Source organism: Lynx canadensis, chromosome F1 (genome assembly GCF_007474595.2).
Source record: "Lynx canadensis isolate LIC74 chromosome F1, mLynCan4.pri.v2, whole genome shotgun sequence".
In the NCBI taxonomy this organism is placed as follows: Eukaryota; Metazoa; Chordata; class Mammalia; order Carnivora; family Felidae; genus Lynx; species Lynx canadensis.
The window spans coordinates 12,430,377-12,455,182 of record NC_044319.2 but is presented as its reverse complement, the minus strand read 5'-3'; the positions used below and the strand labels follow the sequence as shown (position 1 = coordinate 12,455,182).

Sequence of the window (24,806 nt, the reverse complement as noted above, 5' to 3'; positions counted from 1 at the left end):
TTTTCAAGGCTTCTGCAAAGTTGCACAGAGGGGATGTACTTATGGCAAGTAGAAATACCACAGAGTTTACTGGTTCTACTAAGGTTCAGCCATATTTCTTATTGTTGCAAAATGTAGTTCCAGGGTTCTAAAAAGGTTGATTCTGACCATTTTTACCAGTGTTCTCATTCACTTATGGAGGGGTGGATTTTTGGAGGTCCTTACTTTGGTTGTTTCAGAAATCCTTGCCCCTGGAATTTACTTTTCTTAAGTTTATTTATTTATTTTGAGAGAGAGATTGAAAGTGTGAGAGGAGAAGGGCAGAGAGAGAGAGAGAGAGAGAGAGAGAAAGAAAGAAAATCCCAAGCAGACTCCATGCTGTCAGGCTAGACAGAGCCTGATGCAGGACTTAAAATTAGGAACCATGAGATCATGCCCTGAGCTGGAGTCAAGAGTCAAATGCTTACCTGACTGAGCCATCCCAGGCGCCCCTCATTTTTGTTGTAAGTAGGAGGTAGAGATATAAATTTTTTGCATATTCAATAGCCAGTTATTCCAATCTAGTTAATGAATACTCCTTCTTTCCCCAAAGATTTTAAATGGCCTTTTCTGTTATATGCCTTCAATTCTTTTATTCATTATATACTTGAAAGCTTATTTTGTGCAATGTCTTGTTCTGATATATTCACTGATATGTTTTAATGCTTTCTTTTCTTTTCCATTGATCTATTTGATAATTTCCATGCCAGTACCACACTGTTTGTTATGTTTTGTTTTATATTTTGACTAGAGTTTTAGAATTGGTAAGAGAAATGTTCTGATTTATTGATTTTTTAAAAATAGGTGTTGTTGGTCTTACATGTTTTCTTATATATTATTTTGAGATCACTTTACCATATGCTCCAAAAAATTATAATTAAATTTTAATTATGACTGCATTTAACTTATAGATTAATTTTGGGTTATATTTTGACCTTCATTAGACTTCATAATTTTCTTTTGGCTATTTCTTTATAACCTACGTACAATTCCTATAAGCTGTATTTTTATTGAGACATTTTTCTATTCTATAGTAAAGGAGAAAATTGAAATAAAATTTGAAAAATAAATCACTAGCCCTATGCCTAAATTCATGACCTTATAGTACATCATTTTCCAAAGTACAATTAACCCCTGAACAGTGGAGGGGGTGGTGGTTTAGGCATGCCAGCCCCCCCACCCCAGTCAAAAATACACATGTATTTTTTGACTCTTCAGAAACCTATCTATGTACAGTAATAGAACAGGGCAACACCTCTACTTGTCCAACCCCTAGTTAACAAAGCTGAATCCTAGAGTGACACTTGTTCCTTGCTCCTGTACTCAGGAAAGTGGGAAATCTTTTTACACATGGAATCTGAGAGGAGGCAGAGCACCTTTACCTGTCTCTCTAGGTTGCGAGCTCCATCAGAACCCCTTTATGAGGTTCTAATAACGCAGCTTCTGCTTACAGGAGATGCTGGGAGGTGGTGAGCTGCCGTTCCCTGGAGGTATTGGTTCCCCCCTTTGGAGAGCTTTCAGCACCACGGACAGCACCGTCATTGCTGTCCACTCTAAGTCTCAGGCTCCTGTTTGGTGTTCTTGTCCCTAATGTTCTGGACCTGTTACCCTGGGAGGGGGTGAGGGTGGAAGGCAGGTTATTCTGTGATCCTTGGCCAATTCTGGCCAGTGACTAGCCATGCTCCACCACTTCAGCAAGACTCTTTCCCCAGAGCTGGTTCCTTTGCACCTCCCAGTTCAAGACCTCAGTGAACCTAGCTTCCCCATAGATAGTAAATGGGGTGAGGAATGTCAGGAGCAGGCAAGAGCCCTGCTATTCCAGGCTTCTCTGCATCTTTCCTTTGCCTTCCCTTCTGAGTCACTGGGCGACTTCTACCTTATTTTTCAATCATAATATGAAATACATATTTATTGAAAAAAATCCAAATCAAATAAGTGTGTTCAAGGGTCAGATGTACATTCTAAGAAATACTGTTTCTTCTGGATTATAGTGATAAAATGCCTTTAGTAATACTGAATTAAACAAAGTTACCAGATGCTTTATTAAGTAGGGCTTTGTGGAACCTTTACATGTTAATGTATATTGCCTACCCATTTACTTTGAACAAATAGTTTTGTTCAAAGCATATGGTATACCAGTGCTTTGCATTGTGAATATGAATAACATTATGAAAATATAGGATTGGAATGCCTGGGTAGCTCAGTCGGTTAAGCATCCGACTTCAGCTCAGGTCATGATCTCATGGCTCATGAGTTCAAGCCCCGCATCAGGCTTTGTGCCCACAGCTCAGAGCCTGGAACCTGCTTTGAATTCTGTGTCTCCGTCTGTCTCTGCCCCTTCCCTGCTCATGCTCATGCTCTGTCTCTGTCTCTCTCAGAAGTAAATAAACATTTAAAAAATTTAAAAAAAAAAGAAAATATAGGATGGATGTTTTTTAGTTTGAAAAATTCTTCACTAAGTAGATTAATAATACTTGTTTCATAATATGAGTGGTCAAAAAGCACAAATAAATTGAACACTTTCATTACTATAATAAATAATAATGCAGTCCATGAAGTACTGTAGATCCTGAGTACCTATTATAGAAAGTTGAATTATGATATTTATATAACAGGCAGATACTTTGTTTAATGTTTTAATATTTTAAGAATTGGTAAGCCACATAACAGTTCTAATTTGAAACTGGTCTCATTACTTTATGTTTACTTAGCATATGGTAGTTCTCACTAATCAATTCATTAATTTTTACCTTTCTCAAGATAAAAATCTAGTGAAGATGTTTATTCTACCCTAAAGCTACTTTTGTGGAAGATTTTTTGTTTTATTTATGTTTGTTGGCATTAATTTAACGTATTAAAATAGATTTATATTTGTGTGTGTAAACTTTATTTGGTTATTAATTTGCTTAATGAAGCTAGTGTTAACCTGGTAAACTCATTATTTTTTAGACTTATTCTAGTTTTTTTCCTTCACAAACACATTAAATCAGATGTTAAAAAACAAACAAAATGGCACTGCAGTAGCCATATTACAAGTGGAAATGCAAATCAAGAAATAAATGGTCTTTTTATTATTTTGTCACCCACAATATACTTAATATGTTACTTTATCTAAATCAGATTTTACTTTTCTGTTTATAGCTATAGGCTTAAAATTATATGTTATAGGTCTTTAAGTAAAAGTTATATTTCAGTTTTAAAAACAGCTTTCTGTGTTGGAAAGAACCACCTTCCTTTTTTGACCCAGTTCTATCTGAGCTTTGTTATTTATTAATAAGTAGACATTTAAAACCAATCACCCTTTATACCACAGGCAAGGCGAATGATCATTTTTATATGTTCCTTTTTTCTTTAGAAACTGCCCTGGGTGCATTAGCAAGAGTCCTGAGAGAAGACTGGAAACAAAGTGTTGAGTTAGCTACAAACATAATTTACATCTTTTTCTGCTTTTCCAGGTAAGTATAAAAATTAGGAAATAAAAGTAGAAGTCTATCTCTGTTTCTCTGTCATTGGTTTGGATTGTAGATTACTGGTTTGCCCAGTCTTCCTGTGGGTCTGCCCATTATTTGCCTCTGAACTCTTACTCTCTTTCCCATTTTCTGTCCTCTCTGTTGTTCTTTCATTCAGTCTGTCCTAACCCATGCATGTACATGTATATACACACAAAGTAGAATAGTAAAATGGTTTAGAATGTAAGAGTATGGACTCTGGAAATGGATTTGAATCCAAGTACTGCTGTGTACTATCTCTGTGTTCTTGATTATATTACTTTTCTGTGCTTTAGTTTCCTCAGCTGTCAACTGGATAGTCATAGTAACACTGTTTGGGGATGGTTTTTAGAATAAAGCCTAACCCAGAGTAAGTGCCAGTAATGTTATTGTTATACATTATATGTACACGCATGTATATAACTGTTATGTATCCATATATGCTATTTATACATATATACTTTAGAAAGATGTTTATTGAGATAGTGTGAAAAGTTTCTAGCCAATTTCCCAGAAAATTACTTGCATCTATTCCAAAAATGTGCCAGCATTAGCAAATAACTATTTATCGAATAAATACTTGTATGAATGAATTGTGTAGGAAACATATGTAAAAACCTGATTACTGATAACTTTGCTGGTCTATTCTCTGGTATCAATTTTATTCAGTATTAGCATTGTTACATTATTAGTTCTGTTATACAGTAGTCCGAAAGTTTATTTTGAGAGTATCTGAATAGTTAAAATGGTCGTTAATTACAAAAAAAAAAAAAAAATGTGTTTTATTTCATTTCTAACTTAAAAATAATTTAATTTCAGGGAAGGGTTTTTTTAAAAATTATATTTACAGCATATATTTAAAGTAATCTCATAATTTCATGTCTTTCTAGTATACTGTGGGTGTTTTCGTTTATTGAAATAAATATATCAAATTTATTTTCTACATTGACAAGTGTTTACCCAAAACAAATTTCCTGATTCTACAAATTGTATTGCTTTAAATACATACTAAAATCTCTTTTTTAAAGCTTTTCTCAGTTCCATGGACTTATCACTCACTATAAAATTGGAGCTTTATGTATGAATATCATTGATCATGAGTTAAAAAGACATGAGCTTTGGCAAGAAGAACTCTCTAAAAAGAAGAAAGCTGATATCCTTTTAGAATGGCTTTTCACCCCAGTGTTGTTGCTCTGAGCTTTGGGTAGGTGGGATAGTTTTGTTTTTTCTTGCCATTCACATTATTTGGAAAAATGAAAGAGTGTTGAAGGTTAAGATGAATATTGAAACTATCAGAGTGAATATAGTTTGACATATACTTTTTTATCTCTTTAAAACTTTGACTGGTTGATAAGCTAGAAGGAGCAGATAATAGTGGTCTAGATCATTGAACTGTGAGTCTCCAAGTGGAGACTGAGATCCTTTGGTCAGCTGAAGTGTGGCTCACTGCTGTTTATGTAATTCTGTCTATGTAATAAAGGGACTTTGATTGGAATGGGTATGAATTTGGTGAACATAGTTTTAAATTCTATTTTACTAATTAAGCGCAAAAAGTCTTTTAATACATGCAAATTTGAGAGGCCTGCAGAATGATGGAACCTATGAAAGGAATCTTTAAAAATGACCTATTTTAACCTATCTTTCAACACAGGAATCTTCTGCAGCCTCCCTTACAAATCGGTTATTTAGTATCTTCAACAACATCACTGCTTATTGATTTAGTTCATTGTGTAGTTTGACATTCTATTTATTATTGTGTTCTTTTGCTTAGTGTACTAAAATCCACTTGTCAATAACTTCTATCCCTTGAATCCAGTCTTGCATACTAAAACCATATAGAATAAGGATGAAGTCTCTTAAACATCAGTTTTCTTATATTTGAAGATATTTATTGTACTGCCTCTACAGCTTAGTTTTTCCTAGATTGAAGGCCCTAGCTTATTCATATGGCTTATTCAGCAAGCCATGCTGGTAATTTTCCTTTGAACCCAATTTTATTGGTCTCTTTTAAAAAGTAAAAGTATTATTCCTATTGTGAAGAATATCATATGTTTCTTACCTCTCCTTCATGGAATCCCCAAGACACTCTAAAAATACACTCTCTCACACACACAGGCTTTGACTTTTCCTAATTAGGATCTTTCCACGTTTAGAAATTTTCTGTTGCTCTGTACTTCTGACATCTAGATTGGTGTTGACTTAAACTGTGTGGACAGCTCAATAATCCTGGAGACTTCAGATCATTTCTGGAGTCACAAGTCTCCTGAATATGCCCAAAATTCCTTAAGTAGAAGGGGTATGGAGAGAACCACTAATGGAACTTTTAACCATCAGTAATTTGTACTTTGTGATTGTTGGGTGACAGGAACTGATATCTTAGAATGTATTGTATTCCTGTAAATATTGGATACCATTGATTGTAAGATGCACTATTATTTTTGAACCACTAAGAATGGAAAAAAATGCTTCAATTAAATTGTGACATGTCATGGATTGTAAGACATATCAAAATTTGGTTCATTAATCCACTTGTTAATATGTTGAAATTTAGGGACCTGTGCACGTACATAAGACATTTGCATAAAATTTCTGGGCATTCAAGTATTTGATGATACCCAAACATGTGTTCATCCAAAATCTCTAAGAACATCCTTGAACACTTGGTTAAGAAGTTCTAACACAATTATTGTACAAACATTTTAGTTTCAAACTATTGGTTAGAGAAAATAACTGGCTAACACTGCACATAAAATATAATAGTACTGTCCTTCATAATATTTTTCAGTAGATTTTCTTTGCTTCAGTGAATATGGATGATCCTTAACTTAAGTTGCTTACTTGATGAAGACCCTGAAAACCAGACCTTGAGAAAAGATTATGAAAAAACCTTTAAAAAATACCAGGGGCTTGTGGTAAAACAGGAACAGCTCTTACGAGGTATGATTTCCTAAGCAAAGAGACACAACAAAGTGCTGACTCAACATTAATTTTGTTCAATTTTTTTGTCACATCAGTAAAGCTAATATCATAATAATTGAAAAATCTGTACATTTTAATATGCTACAAATTCTTTTGTTTTTAGCATGGGTAATGTTTTCAGTTTCGTTCCATTATTTTTTCACCAAAAGACCCTATTCAGCTCCTAAATGTATATACACTTATGATTCATTTATTCAGAGAGGATTTGTAATCCAGTACTTGTCCTTTTCAATAAGAATCTAGTCTCTCAAACACTAATATTAACTAATATTAGTTATAATAATACATCTTATTTAGTAACTTACTTTGTTGCTTTCCTAGGAAATTGATATAAAAATTTTCAAAATATTTCTCTTGATTAATAAAAAATAGTCTCTTTTTGAGGTTTATTGAGAGGTCTAACAATTCAGTAGTCTGGATTCACAGTCATTGATAAGATATAGTCTTAAGGTTAGTGAGAATGATGTGGGGCTTTTAAGTATGCATTCCACCCCTGCTTTGTAGTTAACTATTGATTTTTTTCCAGCCTTATTGAAATATAATTGACATATAACACTGTGTTAAGTTTAAGGTATACAATGTGATGATTTGGTACACACATATATTGCAAAATGTTTACCACAATAAGGTGAGCTAACGTGTCCTTCACCTTACATAATTACCATTTTATTGTTGTGGTTATGATGAGAACATTTAAGATCTATTCTCATAGTAACATTCAAGTATACAATACAGTATTGTTAACTATAAACACCATGGTATACATTAGATTCCTGGAACTATTCATCTTTTGTTGACCAAGGTCTTCCCATTTCCCCCGCAACATGGCCTCTGTCAAGCTTCAATCTGTTCTCTGTTTTTATGAGTCCAGTATTTTTAGATTCTACATGTAAGTGAGAACATACAATATTTGTCTTCTTCTGTCTGACTTCACTTAGTATAATACCCTCAGGGTCCATCTATGTTGTTGCAAATGGCAGAGTATCCTCCTTTTTTTATGGATGAATGATATTTCAGGGCGTGTGTGTGTGTGCGCCAGCCACATCTTCTTTATCCATTCATCCGTCAGTGGACACTTAAGTTGCTTCCCTGTCCTACCTGTTGTGAAGAATGCTTCAGTGAAAATGGGATTGCATATATCTCTTGATTTTACTTCCTTTGGATATATACCCAGAATGGTATTGCTGGATTATATGGTAGTTTTATTTTTATATTTTTGAGGAACGTCCATATTTTCCATAGTGGCTGCACCACTTTATAGCCCTACGAACAGTGCACTAGGGTTCCCTTTTCTCCACATCCTTGCCAGCATTTATCTCTTGTCTTTTTAATAATAACCATTCTGACAAGGTATGAAGTGATCTGTCATTGTGATATGGATTTGAATTTCCCTCATAATTAGTGATGTTGAGCACCTTTTCATTTACCTATTGGTCGTTTGTATCTCTTCTTTGGAAAAATGTCTATTCAGATCTTTTGCCCATTTTTAAATTAGATTTTTTTTTTTTGGCTAGTGAGTTGTATGAGTTTCTTAAACCTTTTGGATATTAACCCCTTATCAAGTAGATGATTTGCAGGTATTTTCTCCCATTCTGTAGGTTGTCTTTCCATTTTGTTGATTTTTTTTTTTTTTTTTTTTTTTTTTTTTTTTTTTTTGCTGGGTGGAAGGTTTTAATTTGATGTAGTCCCACTTGATAATTGCTTTTGTTTCTTGTGATTTTGGTGTCATTTCCAAAAAGTCATTGCCAAGACGGATGTCAAGGAGCTTTTTCCCTATATTTTCTTTTAGGAGTTCTACAGTTTCAAGTCCTTAATCCTAATTTTATTTCAGTCCTCTTTCTTTTTTTTTCCTTTGTAGTCCAGTTAATTTTGTGAGTGGTGTTAGGGGTACCATTTCTTTCTTTCTTTTTTTTTTTTTTGTATGTGAATATTCAGTTTTCCCAGCACAATTTTATTGAAGAAAGCGTCCTTCCCCTATTGAGTATTCTTGGCTCCCTTATCAAATATTAGTTGACCCTTATATGGAGATTTGTTTTGAGCTCTCTTCATTGATCTATATGTCTGTTTTATGCAATACCTTACTGTTTGATGGCCATTGCTTTGTAACATATTTTAAAACCAGAAAGTATGATGCCTCCAGTTTTAAACTTTTTCAAAATTACTTTAGCTATTTTGAATCATTTGTACTTCCATACAAAGTTTTGTACTTTTTTTCCTCCATTTTTGTGAAAAATGACATTGGAACTTTGGTAGAGAGGACAGGCTCTATAGATGTCTTTGAGTAGTATGGACATTTTAATGATAGTAACTCACCTGATCCTTGAACACAGTACATATTTACATGTATTTGTGTCTTCGGTTTTTTTCATCAGTGTCTATTATAGTTTCAGTGTATACATTGTTCACTTCTTTGGTTAAATTTATTCCTAAGTATTTTATTGATTTTGATGCTATTGTAAATGAGACTTTTATTTCCTTTCAGATGGTTGTTAGTGTATAGGATTTGTGTATTGATTTTTTTTTATCCTGAAACCTTATTGAATTCATTTATTAGCTCTAACAGTTTTTTGATATAGGCTTAAAAGATTTTCTGTACAAGATTGTGTCTTCAGCAAACAGAGACAATTTCATGTCTTCCTTTTCAATTTGTATACCTTTTATTTCTTTTTCTTGCCTAAATGCTTTGCATAGTTTTTCCAGGACTATATTGAATAAAAGTGTCAAGATGAGCTTATTGTGAATCTTACAGTAAAAACTTTCAGAATATGATATTGTTAGTGGGATTTTCATATGTGGCCTTTGTTATATTAATTACTTTCTGTTCCTAAGAGTTTATCATGAAAAGACGTTGAATTCTGTCAACTGCTTTTTCTGTATCTATTGAGATGACCATGTGATTTCATCCTTTTTTGTGTTAATGTGATTGTATTTTTTGATTTGTGTATGCTGAACTATCCATGCATTTATTCGTGGGATTTATCCCACTTAGTCATGTATGTGATCCTTTTAATGTGCTATGCCTTCAGTTTGCTAGTATTTTATTGAGAATTTTACATCTCTGTTCCTCAGGGATATTTGTCTATAGATTTTTGGTGGTTTGTTTTCCTTGTAGTGTCCTTATCTGGCTTAGATAAGGATATTTAGATACTTAGATAAGTACCCTTATCAGGGTAACTCTTCAATTTTTTGGAAGAGTTTGAGATGGATTGGCATTAATTCTTAAATGTTTGGTAGTGTCCATGTAGCCTTCTGGTCCTGGGCTTTCTTTTTGCAAGGTTTTTGATTGCTGACTTAATCAACTCATTATTGGTCCTGTTCAGATTTTCTCCTTTATGATTCAGTCTTGATAGGTTGTAGGTTTCTAGAAATGTATCCTTTATTCTAGGACATCCAAATGGCTTGTAATTGTTTATGTTAATCTCTAAGAATCCCTATATTGCTATTGTATTCGTTGTAATGTCTTTACTTTCATTTCCATCTTTATTTCAATCCTTTTTTTTCCTTGGAAGTCATTAAAAGTTGTCAGCTTTGTTTATCTTTTTAAAAACCCCAACTCTTAGTTTTGCTGATCTTTTCTATTGTTTTTCTATTCTCCATTTCATTTATTTTTGCTCTGATCTTGTGATTTCCCTCATCCAACTACTTTAGTGGCTTCATTTGTTCTTTTCTAATTCCTTGAGGTGCAAGGTTAGGGTTACTCATTTGAGATTTTTCTTTTTTCTTTCTTTTTTCCTTAATACACATTTGTCTTGGCACTGCTTTTGCTGCATACTTTAAGTTTTGTTATGGTATGTTTCATTTTGGTTAGTTTCAGGATATTTGATTTCCCTTTGATTTCACCTTTGACCCATTGTTTATTCTAGAGTGTGTTGTTTAATTTCCACATATTTGTGAATCTTCCAGCTTTCCTTTGGTTATTGATTTCTAGTTTTAAGACATGATGGTTGAAAAAGATACTTGGTATAGTAGCAACTTTGTAAAATTTTGCTAAGACTGTTTTGTGACCTAACATTGATCTATTCTAGGGACTGTTCCACGTGCACTTGAGAAGAATGTGTTCTCTGCTGTTGTTGAATGGGATGTTCCGTTATGTCGCTTAGGACCATTTGTTCTAAATCTAGTTATGTCTGCTTCCTTATTTATTCCTGTCTGAATGATATATCCATTGTTAAAAGTGTGGTATCGAAGTCCTGTAATGTATTATATAGATGTCTCTTACTCCCTTCAGATCTGTTAGTATTGCTCAATATATTAGGTGCATCACTATTGGGGGCATATATATTTACAATTGTTATATCCACTTCATGAATTGACCCCTTTACCAGTAAAAATGACTTTTCTTTGTCTCCTGTTATAGTTTTTAAGTCTGTTTTGTCTGATACAAGTATAGCTACCATTTTTTGTTTCTATCTTTTGGTTTCCTTTTACATGGAATATCTTTTCCATCCCTTCACTTTGGAGCTCATGGTATGTGCCCTCTCATATATCATGTTACTGATTAGCATCCTTTGATTTCTGCTTATAGAATTCCTTTAGCATTTTCTGTAAGACAGGTCTAGTGGTGATGAACTCCCTCAGCTTTAGTTTATTTGGGAAAGTATTTGCTTTTATTTTTGAAGGACAACTTTGTTGTGTAAAGTATATTTGGTTGGCATTTTTTTTCTTTCAGCACTTTGAATATATCATTCCACTTAACTCCTGGGCTGTAAGGTTTCTGCTAAGAAATCTGCTTATAGTCTTATGGGATTCCCTTGTAGGAAATAATTTTTTTCTCTCCTGCTGTTAAAATTCTCTCTTTGTCTTTGATTTAAATGATTTTGTTATAATGTATCTTGTAGAACATCATTCTACACGTTCTAATGTATTCTACATATTATAATGTATCTTATAGAACTTATTCTCCATGGTTGAAATTTGGGGGTGAATTATATCACGATGTACCTATGTCTCCCCAGATTTGGGACATTCTCAGGCTATTATTCTTTAAGTAATTTTCTGCCCCTTTCTTTTCTTTTCTTCTGGACTCCAGTGATATATAGATTGTTTTTCTTAATACACAAGCTTTAGGTTAGCTCCTCCTGCTGTGCATCTTCATTTCCAATCCCTGTGCACTTGCATTACCTGTGACAATACCATGCAGGCCCAAGAATACACATTTACAGCATAATTAAGATTCATCTATCTTATATGCATAGTTCATTTCTTTTATTATTAGGATGGCCTTCATTCATTAAGGGCTAGGGAATGTTTTCCAGTTTTTTTTTTTTTTTCAATTACAAATAACGTCGCTGTGGACATTCATGTGCAAGTATTCACATGGACATTTGCTTTCTTTTCCTAAGGTAAAATACTTTGTGATGGAATGCTGGGATCATAGGTGTATGTTTATCTTTCTAAGAAATGTGAAATGGTTTTATGCATGATTGTACTATTTTATCTTCTCTAATCAGTACATCAGGGTTCCATTTGTTTCACATCCTCACCAACAGTTGATGTTGTCAATTTCGTTCATTTTAGCCATTTAAAAAATGTATGCAGTGGTATCATATTGTGTCTTAATTTTCATTTTCATAGCAACTAATTGTATTAAACATTTCTTCGTGTGTTTATCTGTCATTTTGTATCTTCTGTTATATCATCTGTTAAATCTTTTGTTTAATTTTTTTTTTTAATTTTTTTTTCAACGTTATTATTTTTGGGACAGAGAGAGACCGAGCATGAACGGGGGAGGGGGCAAGAGAGAGGGGAGACACAGAATCGGAGCAGGCTCCAGGCTCTGAGCCATCCAGCCAGAGCCCGACGCGGGCTGGAACTCCGTACCGCGAGATCGTGACCTGGCTGAAGTCGGAACGCTTAACCGACTGCCCACCCAGGCGCCCCTTGTTTAATTTTTTTATTGGATTGCTCTCTTATTGAATTTTGAGAGTTCTTTATTTGCATTGGATTACAAGCCTTTATCAGACTTATAATTTGCAGACTTCTCTCCCCAGTTTTTGGCTTATCTTTTTATTCTCCTAAGAGCATTTTTGGAGATAAGAATTTTAATTAAAAAATGTTTTTGATGTTTATTTGTTTTAGAGAGAGAGAGAGAGAAAGCACAAGCAGGGGAGGGGCGAGAGAGAGACATACCAGAATCCAAAGCACGCTTCGACTCTGAGCTGTCAGCACAAAGCCTGACACGGGGCTCGAACTCACAAACCATGAGATGATGACCTGAGCTGAAGTCAGATGCTTAACTGACTGAGCCACCCAGGTGCCCCGAGAATTTTTAATTTTTATGTAGTACAATGATTTCATATTTTCTGAATACAATTTTGGTATTGTATCTAAGGAATTCTTTTCTAACTGCTAAGATTTTATTCTATGTTTTCTTTTGCGAGTTTTATGTCTTAGGTTTTATAGTTAAGTCTAAAATACATTTTGAGTTAAGTTTGTATGTGGAGTGAGGAATGGATCAAAGTTCTTTATTCTTTTTGCTTATACATATACAATTATTCAAGCATTATTTGTTGAAAACACTATCCTTTTATCCTTTATCTATTGGATTTTTTTTTCTATTTTTGTGAAAATCTTTTATCCATGTATGTGCATTCTCATTTCTAGATTCTACTTTGTGCTGCCATCCTTTTTATAGATCTTGATACCAACAGCACAGTAGTCTTCAGTATTGTGGCTTTATAGAAGATATTAAAATGAAGTAGTATTAGGCCTCCAATGTTTTTCTTTTCCCCAAGTGGTTTTTGCTATCCAGGTATTTGCATTTTCATATTACTTTATAAGCAGTGTATTCATTTCTACCAAAAAAAAAAATCTGGGATATTGATTCAGGCAGCATTGAATATATATATTAATTGGGAAGATTAATAAGAAGATCTTAACAATATGAGTCTTTTGACACAAGGATTTGTCTCTACATTTATTTAGATCTTCTTTAATATGTCATAGTGGTATTTTATTGTTTCAGGTTTTTCATATCTTTTGTCAGATTTACCCCTAAGCACATTTCATATTTTTCTTGCCATTCTATATACTCTTTTTTTAAAAATCTCAAGTTTTGATTATTTGTTGCTAGTATATATAAATATAATTGGTTTTTATATATTGGTTTCTGTATTGCATAGCCTTGGTAAATTCATTTATTAATTACTTCTAGTAACTTTTTTTAAAGATTCCATTATATTTTCTATGTAGATGATTATGTTTCTATAAATGAAATAGTTTTATCTTTTCAAATCAGGAAACTTCTTATCATTAGTTTCCTTGTCATTAATTGCATTTGATTGATTTTTCAAATGCTATATCAACCTTGGACTCCTGTATTAAAATTCACTTGTATTATCCTTTTTATATTCAGTGGATTAAATTTACTAAAATTTGTTTAGAATTTTTGCTTCTTTTTTTTTTAAGTTTATTTATTTTTATTTTGACAGAGAGCAATGAGGTACAAGTACCAGGGGAGGGACCCAGAGAAGGACAGACAGAATCCCAAGCAGGCTCTGCACTGACAGTGCAGAGCCTGATGTGGGGCTCGAACTCATGAACCATGAGATGATGACCTGAGCCGAGATCAAAAGTTGGAGTGTTTTAACTAAACTGAGCCACCCAGGTGCCCCTAGAATTTTTGCTTCTATATTCACAAGGGATATTTGTGTGTTGTTTCTTTTGTTGTAAAATTTCATGAAATGCTGGCTTCATAGGTTGAGTTGGGATTTATTCCCTCTAGTTTAACTTTCAGGAGAGTATGTGCGAATTGCTATCAATTCTTTAAAGTTGGGTAAGATACTCCGTAAAGCCATTGAGCTCTGAATTTTCTTTATGGGAAATTTTAAGTTGCAATTCACTTTCTTTAATAAGTACTGTCACATTCTCTTTTCTTCTTGAATGAGCTCTGGTAGCTTGAATCTTAAAGGACTTCTACCTTTCAGGTGTTTTATATTATTATTCCCTTATCATCTTATTAATACCTATAGAATCTATAGTGATATAACCTCTCTCAATGCAGAAATTGATGTTAGGTCTTTTTTTTTTTTACTCCTGATCTTTCAAGTTGGAAGATTATCATTTTTAATCTCAAAGAACCAACTTTTGGTTCATTGATTTTCTGTCCATGTATATTTTTATTTCATTGATTTCTGTTCAGATTTTATTATTTCCTTTCTGACCTTGTTTTGGGTTCAGTTTGCTATTCGTTTTGTAGTTTCTTAAGGGGGAAGTGGGATCATTTATTCAAGATCTTCTATACTAAAGGTGTGTAGGGCTATAAGATCTTCTATACTAAAGGTGTGTAGGGCTATAAGATCTTCTATACTAAAGGTGTGTAGGGCTATAAGCACTGTTTTAGAACTATCCCACAGATTTTAGTATGTTCCTGTTTTTATTCTCATTTTTATTCAGTTCAAAATACCTTTTATTCCCCTTTTTATTTCTTCTTTGACTCATAGGTTGTTTAGAAAGGAGTTATTTTGTTTCCAAATATTTGGGGATTTCTCAGAGACCTTTGTGTTAACCAATTTTGAATGTAATCCCATTGTCATTAGAGAAAATACTCTTTAAGTTTTTATGCAAATCCAGTTATCATACAGTGTATTTATTTCAGTATATAACAGTGATTCAGCACCTCCATACATCACCTGGTGCTCATCACAAACAAGTGCATTATTTAACCTATCCCCACATCCACCTATTTAACCTGTCCCTCTATCCACCTCCCCTCTGGTAACCATCAGTTTGTTCTCTGTAGTTAAAGAGTCTGTTTCTTTGGTTTGTCTCTCCCTCTTTCTTTTCCCTTTGATCATTTGTTCTGTTTCTTAAATCTTACATGAGTGAAATCATATGGTATTCATCTTTCTCTATTATGCTTAACATTATATTCTGCGCTCTATCCATGTCATTGCCAATGGCAATATTTCCTTCTTTTTTATGGCGGAGTAAATATTCCATGGTATATCTATACCACATCATCCTTACCCATTCATCATCAGTGAACACTTGGGGTGTTTCCATAATTTGGCTATTGTAGATATGCTGCTATACACATCAGGGGGCATGTATCCCTTTGAATTAGTATTTTTGTATTCTTGGATAGTGCAGTTGCTGGATCATGGGGCAGTTTTTATTTTCAACTTTTTGAGGAACCTCCATACTGTTTTCCAGAGTGGCTGCACCAGTTTGCATTTCCACCAACAGTGCAAGAGGTTACCCTTTCTCCACATCTTGTCAACACCTGTTGTTTCTTGTGTTTTTTTATTTTAACCATTCTGATAGGTGCAAGGTGATATCTCAGTGTAATTCTTTTAAGTGTGTTTATTTTGAGACAGAGAGTGAGCAGGGGCGGGGCAGAGAGAGGGGGGATAGAGGATCTAAAGTGGGCTCTGCGCTGACAGCAGAGAGCCTGATGCGGGACTAGAACTCGAGAGCCGAGATCATGAACTCAGCCAAAGTTGGATACTCAACCGGACTGAGCCACTCAGGTGCCCCTCAGTGTAATTTTGATTTGTATTTCCCTCATAAGGTGTGATGTTGAGCATCTTTTCATGTGTCTGTTGGTTATTTGGATGGTCTTCTTTGGAAAGATTTCTCATGTTTTCTGTCCATTTTTACTTTTTTTTTATTTTTCTAATCACTAACTGAAATTGAGTCTTTTATTATGAGTTCAGGCTACAGATCCCCCTAAGCTTCATAGGACTTGTAACTTCATTGCCGGTAGAAACGTCAGAAGTTTCATATCACATCATAGGTGATGTAGATACTTGAATTACCATTTATGTTCCTTAGTATTTAGAAAATTATGGCAATTATCAGGTAAGCATCTATATCTTGTTATTAAGTATGTCAGTAATGCAGCACATTTATTTCTGTATTGCAAATTGTTTTTTTTTAAATATGAAATTTATTGTCAATTGGTTCCATACAACAGCAGTGCTCATCCAACAGGTGCCCTCCTCAGTGCCCATCACCCACTTTCCCCTCCCTCCACCCTCCATCAACCCTCAGTTTATTCTCAGTTTTAAGAGAATAAAAACTTATTCTTATGGTTGCCCTGCTTCCCTCTCTGTAACTTTTTTTTCCCCTTCCCCTTCCCCCATGGTCTTTTGTTAAGTTTCTCAGGATCCACATAAGAGTGAAAACATATGTATCTTTCTCTGTATGACTTATTTCACTTAGCATAACACTCTCCAGTTCCATCCACGTTGCTACAAGGGCCATATTTCATTCTTTCTCTTGCCAAGTAGTACTCTATTGTATATATAAACCACGACTTCTTTATCCATTCATCAGTTGATGGACATTTAGGCTCTTTCCACAATTTGGCTATTGTTGAGAGTGCTGCTATAAACATTGGGGTACAAGGGCCCCTATGCATCAGCACTCCTGTATCCCTTGGGTAAATTCCTAGCAGTGATATGCTGGGTCATAGGGTAGATCTTTTTTTAATTTTTTGAGGAACCTCCACACTGTTTTCCAGAGCGGCTGCACCTGTTTGCATTCCCACCAACAGTGCAAGGGGGTTCCCGTTTCTCCATATCCTCGCCAGCATCTATAGTTTCCTGATTTGTTCATTTTAGCCACTCTGACTGGCATGAGGTGGTATCTGAGTGTGTTTTGATTTGTATTTCCCTGATAAGGAGCGACGTTGAGCATCTTTTCATGTGCCTGTTGGCCATCCGGATGTCTTCTTTAGAGAAGTGTCTATTCATGTTTTCTTCCCATTTCTTCACTGGATTATTTGTTTTTCGGGTGTGGAGTTTGGTGAGCTCTTTATAGATTTTGGATACTAGCCCTTTGTCCGATATGTCATTTGCAAATATCTTTTCCCATTCCGTTGGTTGCCTTTTAGTTTTGTTGGTTGTTTCCTTTGCTGTGCAGAAGCTTTTATCTTCATAAGGTCCCAATAGTTCATTTTTGCTTTTAATTCCCTTGCCTTTGGGGATGTGTCAAGTAAGAAATTGCTACGGCTGAGGTCAGAGAGGTTTTTTCCTGCTTTCTCCTTTAGGGTTTTGATGGTTTCCTGTCTCACCTTTAGGTCCTTTATCCATTTTGAGTTAATTTGTGTGAATGGTGTAAGAAAGTGGTCTAGTTTCATTCTTCTGCGTGTTGCTGTCCAGTTCTCCCAGCACCATTTGTTAAAGAGACTGTCTTTTTTTCCATTGGATGTTCTTGCCTGCTTTGTCAAAGATGAGTTGGCCATACTTTTGTGGGACCAATTCTGGAGTCTCTATTCTATTCCATTGGTCTATGTGTCTGTTTTTATGCCAATACCATGCTGTCTTCATGAGTACAGCTTTGTAGTAGAGGCTAAAGTCTGGGATTGTGATGCCTCCCACTTGATCATGGTGAATAATTCTTTTTACATGCTGTTGAATTCAATTTGCTAGTATCTTGTTGAGAATTTTTGCGTCCATATTCATCAGGAATATTAGCCTGTAGTTCTCTTTTTTTGCTGGGTCTCTGTTTTGGGAATCAAAGTAATGCTGGCTTCATAGAATGAGTCTGGAAGTTTTCCTTCCCTTTTTTATTTTTTGGAATAGCTTGAGAAGGATAGTTATTATCTTTGCTTTAAATGTCTGGTAGAATTTCCCAGGGAGGCCATCTGGTCCTGGACTCTTTTGTTGGGAGATTTTTGATAACTGATTCAATTTCTTCACTGGTTATGGGTCTGTTCAAATTTTCTATTTCTTCCTGTTTGAGTTTTGGAAGTGTGTGGGTGCTTAGGAATTTGTCCATTTCTTCTAGGTTGTCTATTTTGTTGGCATATAATTTTTCATAGTATTCCCTGATAATTGCTTGTATTTCTGAAGGACTGGTTGTAATAATTCCATTTTCATTCATGATTTTATCTATTTGGGTCCTTTCCCTTTTATTTTTGAGAAGCCTGGCTAGAGGTTTATCAATTTTGTTTATTTCTCCAAAAAATCAACTCTTGGTTTCATTGATCTGCTCTACATTTTTTTTAGATTCTATATTGTTTATTTCTGCTCTGATCTTTATTATTTCTCTTCTTCTGCTGGGTTTGGGGTATCTTTGCTGTTCTTCTATTTCCTTTAGGTGTGCTGTTAGATTTTGTATTTGGGATTTTTCTTGTTTCTTGAGATAGGCCTGGATTGCAATGTATTTTCCTCTCAGGACTGCCTTCTCTGCATCCCAAAGCGTTTGGATTGTTTTATTTTCATTTTTGTTTGTTTCCATATATTTTTTAATTTCTTCTCTGATTGCCTGGTTGACCCATTCATTCTTTAGTAGGGTGTTCTTTAACCTCCATGCTTTTGGAGGTTTTCCAGACTTTTTCCTGTGGTTGATTTCAAGTTTCATAGCATTGTGGTCTGAAAGTGTGCATGGTATGATCTCAATTCTTTTATACTTATGAAGGGCTGTTTTGTGACCCAGTATGTGATCTATCTTGGAGAATGTTCCGTGTGCACTCTAGAAGAAAGTCTATTCTGTTGCTTTGGAATGCAGAGTTCTAAATATATCTGTCAAGTACGTTTGATCCAATATATCATTTAGGGCACTTGTTTATTTATTTCTCTGTCTAGATGTTCTATCCATTGTTGTAAGTGGAGTATTAAAGTCCCCTGCAGTTACCACATTCTTATCAATAAGGTTGCTTATGTTTGTGATTAATTGTTTTATATATTTGGGGGCTCCCGCAAAGACATTTGGGCATATAGACATTTATAATTGTTAGCTCTTCCTGATGGATAGACCCTGTAATTATATAATGCCCTTCTTTATCTCTTTTTACAGCCTCTAATTTAAAGTCTACTTTGTCTGATATAAGTATGGCTACTCCAGCTTTCTTTTGACTTCCAGTAGCATGATAGATAGTTCTCCATCCCCTCACTTTCAATCTGAAGGTGTCCTTACGTCTAAAATGAGTTTCTTGTAGACAGCAAATAGATGGGTCTTGGGTTTTTTTTACCCATTCTGATACCCTATGTCTTTTGGTTGGAGCATTTAGTCCATTTACATTCAGTGTTATTATTGAAAGATAGGGGTTTAGAGTCATTGTGATGTCTGTAGGTTTCATGCTTGTAGTGGTGTCTCTGGTGCTTTGTGGGCCTTGCAACATTTCACTCACAGAATCCCCCTTAGGAGCTCTTGTAGGGCTGGTTTAATGGTGATGTATTCCTTCAGTTTTTGTTTGTTTGGGAAAACCTTTATCTCTCCTTCTGTTCTGAATGACAGACTTGCTGGATAAAGGATTTTTGGCTGCATATTTTTTTCTGTTCATCACATTGAAGATTTCCTGCCATTCCTTTCTGGCCTGCCAAGTTTCAGTGGATAGGTCTGCTACTACCTGTATGTGTCTACCTTTGTATGTTAGGGCCCGTTTATCCCTAGCTGCTTTCAGAATTCTCTCTGTATCCTTGTATTTTGCCAATTTGACTATGATATGTCGTGCAGAAGATCGATTCAAGTTATGTCTGAAGGGAGTTCTCTGTGTCTCTTGGATTTCAATGCCTGTTTCCTTCCCCAGATCAGGGAAGTTCTCAGCTATGATTTGTTCAAGTACACCTTCAGCCCCTTTCTCTCTCTTTTTCTTCTTCTGGAAATCCTATGATATGGATATTGTTCTGTTTGATTGCATCACTTAGTTCTCTAATTCTCCCCCTCATACTCCTGGATTTTTTATCTCTCTTTTTCTCAGCTTCTTCTTTTCCCATAATTTTATCTTCTAATTCACCTATTCTCTCCTCTGCCTCTTCAATCCATGCTATGGCCACCTCCATTTTATTTTGCACCTCATTTATAGCATTTTTAAATTAATCATGAGTATTTTTTAGTCCCTTGATCTCTGTAGCAATAGATTCTCTGCTGACCTCTATGCTTTTTTCAAGCCCAGGGATTAATTTTATGACTATTATTCTAAATTCTTGTTCCATTATATTGCTTAAATCAGTTTTGATCAATTCATTAGGTGTCGCTACTTCCTGGAGCTTCTTTTGAGGAGAATTCTTCCGTTTTATCACTTTCACTACTTTTCTGTCCCTTATGCATTTTAAAAAGCTTGTATGCTGTACACCTGTGAGCACTGCTATATTAAAGGAGGGTCGTACACTGTCCAGGGCCTGGCCCTTCAGGAAATGTTTTTTCGGGAATTGTTACTTGGTCTCTGTTGTTGTGACTTTGGTTATTTTATTATCCTACTCATAGTAATATTTTGTACCCTCCACCAGGTGTGCTTTGATTTGTTCCTTGGAGTAGTCCTGTAAAGGAAAACATATAGACAAACAGGAGACAGAAACATGCAAACACACAAACAAATAACACAAATAAACAAAAACAAAACGCTAAAGACTAAAAACAAAACACTGACTACGAGTAGAGAAGAGGGTGGAGGCGGTGCTGATGGAAGAGCATATACAAGGAGAGAAATGACAGGGGCAGGGTGGGGAATTCATGTTGATTAGGCAGAGAGACTAAAAGGCTTAACCCAGAGAGAGAGAAAGGAAAATAAAGGAGGCAGGGAAAATGAGACGAGATAAAATTACCCAGACAGAGAAACTATATGGCTTGATTAGACAGACCAATAACCAGAGTAACCAGCCTAGGGGAAGGAAGAGATAAGGAGGGGAAATGGCGCGGTGGGGGGGGGGGGTGGGCAGCGGGTAGAATATATCTATATATCCAGAATTGACCTAGAGTTAATCCAGGCAATGCTGCATCATTTGTTGGGAGGAGCTGTCCACAGTGTCTGTGCTGCTCAAGTGGTTACACAGTTATCCACTGCAAGGGGGTGTGGTTTGGCGTATTCTGAACCCACCTCCACTATGGGCCCCAGGAGTGATCCCTGAGGCCCCACTGTGGTGGTGGTGGTGGTTTGGTGCGGGGGTGTGGGGGGATGTGGCGGGAGAGGGGGTATGGTGATCTCCCAGTCTCTTCTCCACAGAGCCAGACCCGGTAGAGTCCATTTGAATCGTCCTCACCGTGCCCTGGGGTGCAGACGGGGCTGTCCTTCTCACTCCACCAACTCCCCTGACCCTGTGCTTGGCTAGGATTCAGAGTTGCCCCAGCTGGCTTGTTCTGTGCCACTGCGCTTCAGGGAAGACCAACTTCTATTGCGGACTGAGAGCTGTCGCCCTCACCACGAGCCCCCTCGTGGCGGATTCAGGCAGTCTTTGTCTTTTACCAAAGCACTCCAGGGAAACGGCCACCTTATCCTCCTGCAGACTGAGCCCTTAGCTCAGCCACTGTTCCGGGGGTGGCGGAAGCAGGCAGGTTCTGTGCTGTCACGCAGCCTTCCAGGGAGGGAACCACTTTCTCCAGCTGCAGACTGAGCCTCTGATCTACCACTGCACCCAGGGCTGGCTCCCCTCCTCCCCAGGTGCGTGAACAGGGAGCCAGGCCTCAGTCTGAAGAAAGCCCAGCAGTTAGAGATGGGATCCCTCTCAGCCTCAGTCCAAGGTCTTTCTCCTGTCCAGTTACAGTCCTGCACTTCCCTAGCCGCTCTTTCTCTTCCTTTTGTTTCTCTGCAGAAGGGGGTCCCTCCCCTCCGTGCCCACATGGTTTTTTTTTTTTATCTCCCCCAGTTCGCAGTTACCCACCTATCTTTTTTCCAGCTTTCCCATTTTCTTCCTAATAGTTTCAGTCTCTTTTCCTCCCAGGCTCTGGTGTTCAAAGAGAGACGTGGGACTTATGGATCCTCCTACCTCTCCACCATGTTGGCCCAGATCCTCCAGTCTTTATTTTAAAGTCGTTTGTCCAATATAAGTATTGCTACTCTGGCCTTCTTTTGACATCCATTTGCATGATAAATTTTTCTCCATCCCCTCAACTTTCAATCTGGAGGTGTTGTTAGGTCTAAAATGAGTCTTTTATTGGCGGTATATAGATACATCCATTCTTTTTTTTAAAATTTTTTTTTTCAACATTTATTTATTTTTGGGACAGAGAGAGACAGAGCATGAACGGGGGAGGGGCAGAGAGAGAGGGAGACACAGAATCGGAAACAGGCTGCAGGCTCCGAGCCATCAGCCCAGAGCCTGACGCGGGGCTCAAACTCACGGACTGCGAGATCGTGACCTGGCTGAAGTCGGACGCTTAACCGACTGCGCCACCCAGGCGCCCCAGATACATCCATTCTTATACTCTGTATCTTTTGATTGAAGCATTTCGTCCATTTGTATTCAAAGTAATAATTGATATGTATTTATTGCCATTTTATTACTTGTTTTGTCACTGTTTCTGGAGGTTTTTTGTGATCCTTTCTTGTATTTCTCACTTTTGGTTTCTCCTTTGCACTCAAAGAATCCCTTTTAATGTTTCTTGCAGGGCTTGTTTAGTGATCCTGATCTCTTTTAGTTCTTGTTTGGCTGGGAAACTCTTTATCTCTCCTTATATTCTGAATGATAGCCTGGCTGGATAGAGTTTTCTTGGATGCATATTTTTCCTATTTGCACTTTGAATATATCATGCCACTCCCTTCTAGCTTTTGTTTTGTTGAGAAATCATGCCACTCCCTTCTAGCTCTAAGTTTTGTTGAGAAATCTCTAGCTACCCTGATGGCTCTTCTCGTAAGGACTTCTTTTGCCTTACTGCTTTTAAGATTTTTTTCTTTTATCACTGTATTTTATATATTTAATTTTAATATGTCTTGGTGTTGGGTCTGCTTTTGTTGATTTTGATAGGAGTTCTCTGTGCCTCCTGAATCTAGATGACTGTTTCCTTCCCCCAGATTAAGGAAGGTTTCAGCTATTACTTCTTCAAATAAATTTTCTGCCCCCTTTTCTCTCTCTTCTTCTGGGATGCTTTAATACAAATGTTAGTATGTTTGATGGGGTCACTGAGTTCCCTAGTCTATTCTTGTGTTGCATAATTCTTTCTCTCTTTTCTTCTGCTTCATTATTTTCCATTATTTTGTCTTAGGTCATTAATTCATTCCTCTGCTTCTTCCAGCCTGCTCTTCAGTGCATCAAGCCTGTTTCCAATCTTGTTTATTGCATTCTTTGTCTCTGATTAATTCTTTTTAACTCTTTTATGTCTGTTGTAAGGGTTTCACTGATATTTTCCATTCTTTTCTCAAGCCCAGTGAATATCCTTATAATCATTGCTTTAAATTCTCCATCAGGCATGTTACTTATATCTGTTTTGCTGTGACCTTGTCTTGTTCTTTCATTTGGGATAAGTCCTCCATTTTGGCATTTTGTCTAAGCCTCTGCCTTCTTCTGTATATTAGAAAAGCCAGTTCCTCTGTTCCTCTTTTCCTGAAAATAATGGCCTTATAATGAAGAGGGCGTGTAGTGCCCAGGGCCTGGCACTTCAGGGAGTGTCTTTGGTATGTGATGCATGTGCTCTGCTATTGTGTTTTGGCTGTTCTGTTTTTCAGACCACTTGTCTGTAGAGGCTTTCCTTGCCTGCAGTGGGTAGTGTTTGGTACCTCACCTGAATGTGGCCAAGTTTTAACTAGATGTGCTGCGATCTGCTTGTGAAATGAGACCTGACACCAACTCCACCAGAACTGAGGCCCCTGCAGAACTCTCTGGTCAGGAGTGTGTGAGCAGGGGTTTGTGTGGGTCTTCTGCAGGAGGGGCCCCGATGCTGCACTGGGCTGTGCTGGAACTGAAAAGCAAGGTTGACTGATGTGGGCAGTTCCACTGGACCACAGTGGGGTGGGGCCTGGTTTGTGCAAGTTAGGTAGTCAGTGTCAGTGTTGCTCTGTTTTCTGCAAATGGCTCTGTTTTTTATGCTGAGGGGTGGTGGGAGGGAAATGTTGCCATCCAACTCCTTTGTTCCCATAGAGGAGTCTCCTTGAATGCTGCCTCTCAGGGATGTGCTCAGAGAAGAGGGAATAATCTCCCATCTGTGTGCCCCAGGCATCATACTCTGCTCCTGGGTTATTTGCCTGCCTTCTCTTCAGGAGTAGGGCAGTGCCCTAAGGGCTCTATCCTAGCCAAGCCCACTGACCTTTAAAACTCCAGGTTTTAAGTCTTGTTTGCAAGAACTCACAAAATTCAGTCCTTTTGTTTTCCAAGTCAGTGGCTTTGGGGAAATATTTGCCTTGTGTGGGTGTGTACGCTCTCTCTATCCCTCTCCCTCCCTCCCTACCTCTCTCCCTCTCCCTTTCCCCTGTTCCTGTCCCTCTCCCTTCTCTGTGACCATGGCTTCCTCCCCTCCATAGCACCCATGGTCCATTTCTCCCCTAAACTACGTCTCTGCACTTTCTACCTTTTTAGATGTGGCCTCTCTCCTCTTTTAGTTGTGGAGTTCATTCTGTCAGTCTTCAGGTTGATTATGGGGTATTTAGGAGGATTTGATAGTTATCTAGGGTCCTCTACGCCACTGCCATCTTCCGCACTCTTCTGAGAAAATACTTTTTATGAA

The 24,806-nt window shown here is 36.7% G+C and overlaps 1 protein-coding gene across 3 annotated transcripts in view; it reads left to right on the top strand.

Moving 5' to 3' along the window:
• KIFAP3 (kinesin associated protein 3) overlaps window positions 1-24,806 on the top strand; it is a 161,092-nt gene that overhangs the window by 24,269 nt on the left and 112,017 nt on the right. For all 3 annotated transcript variants that reach the window (XM_030302531.2, XM_030302533.1, XM_030302532.1), the window contains 3 exons: window positions 3,374-3,473; window positions 4,535-4,659; window positions 6,345-6,443. In XM_030302531.2, coding sequence (XP_030158391.1) covers window positions 3,374-3,473; window positions 4,535-4,659; window positions 6,345-6,443 — 324 coding nt within the window. The remainder of the gene's footprint in view (window positions 1-3,373; window positions 3,474-4,534; window positions 4,660-6,344; window positions 6,444-24,806) is intronic.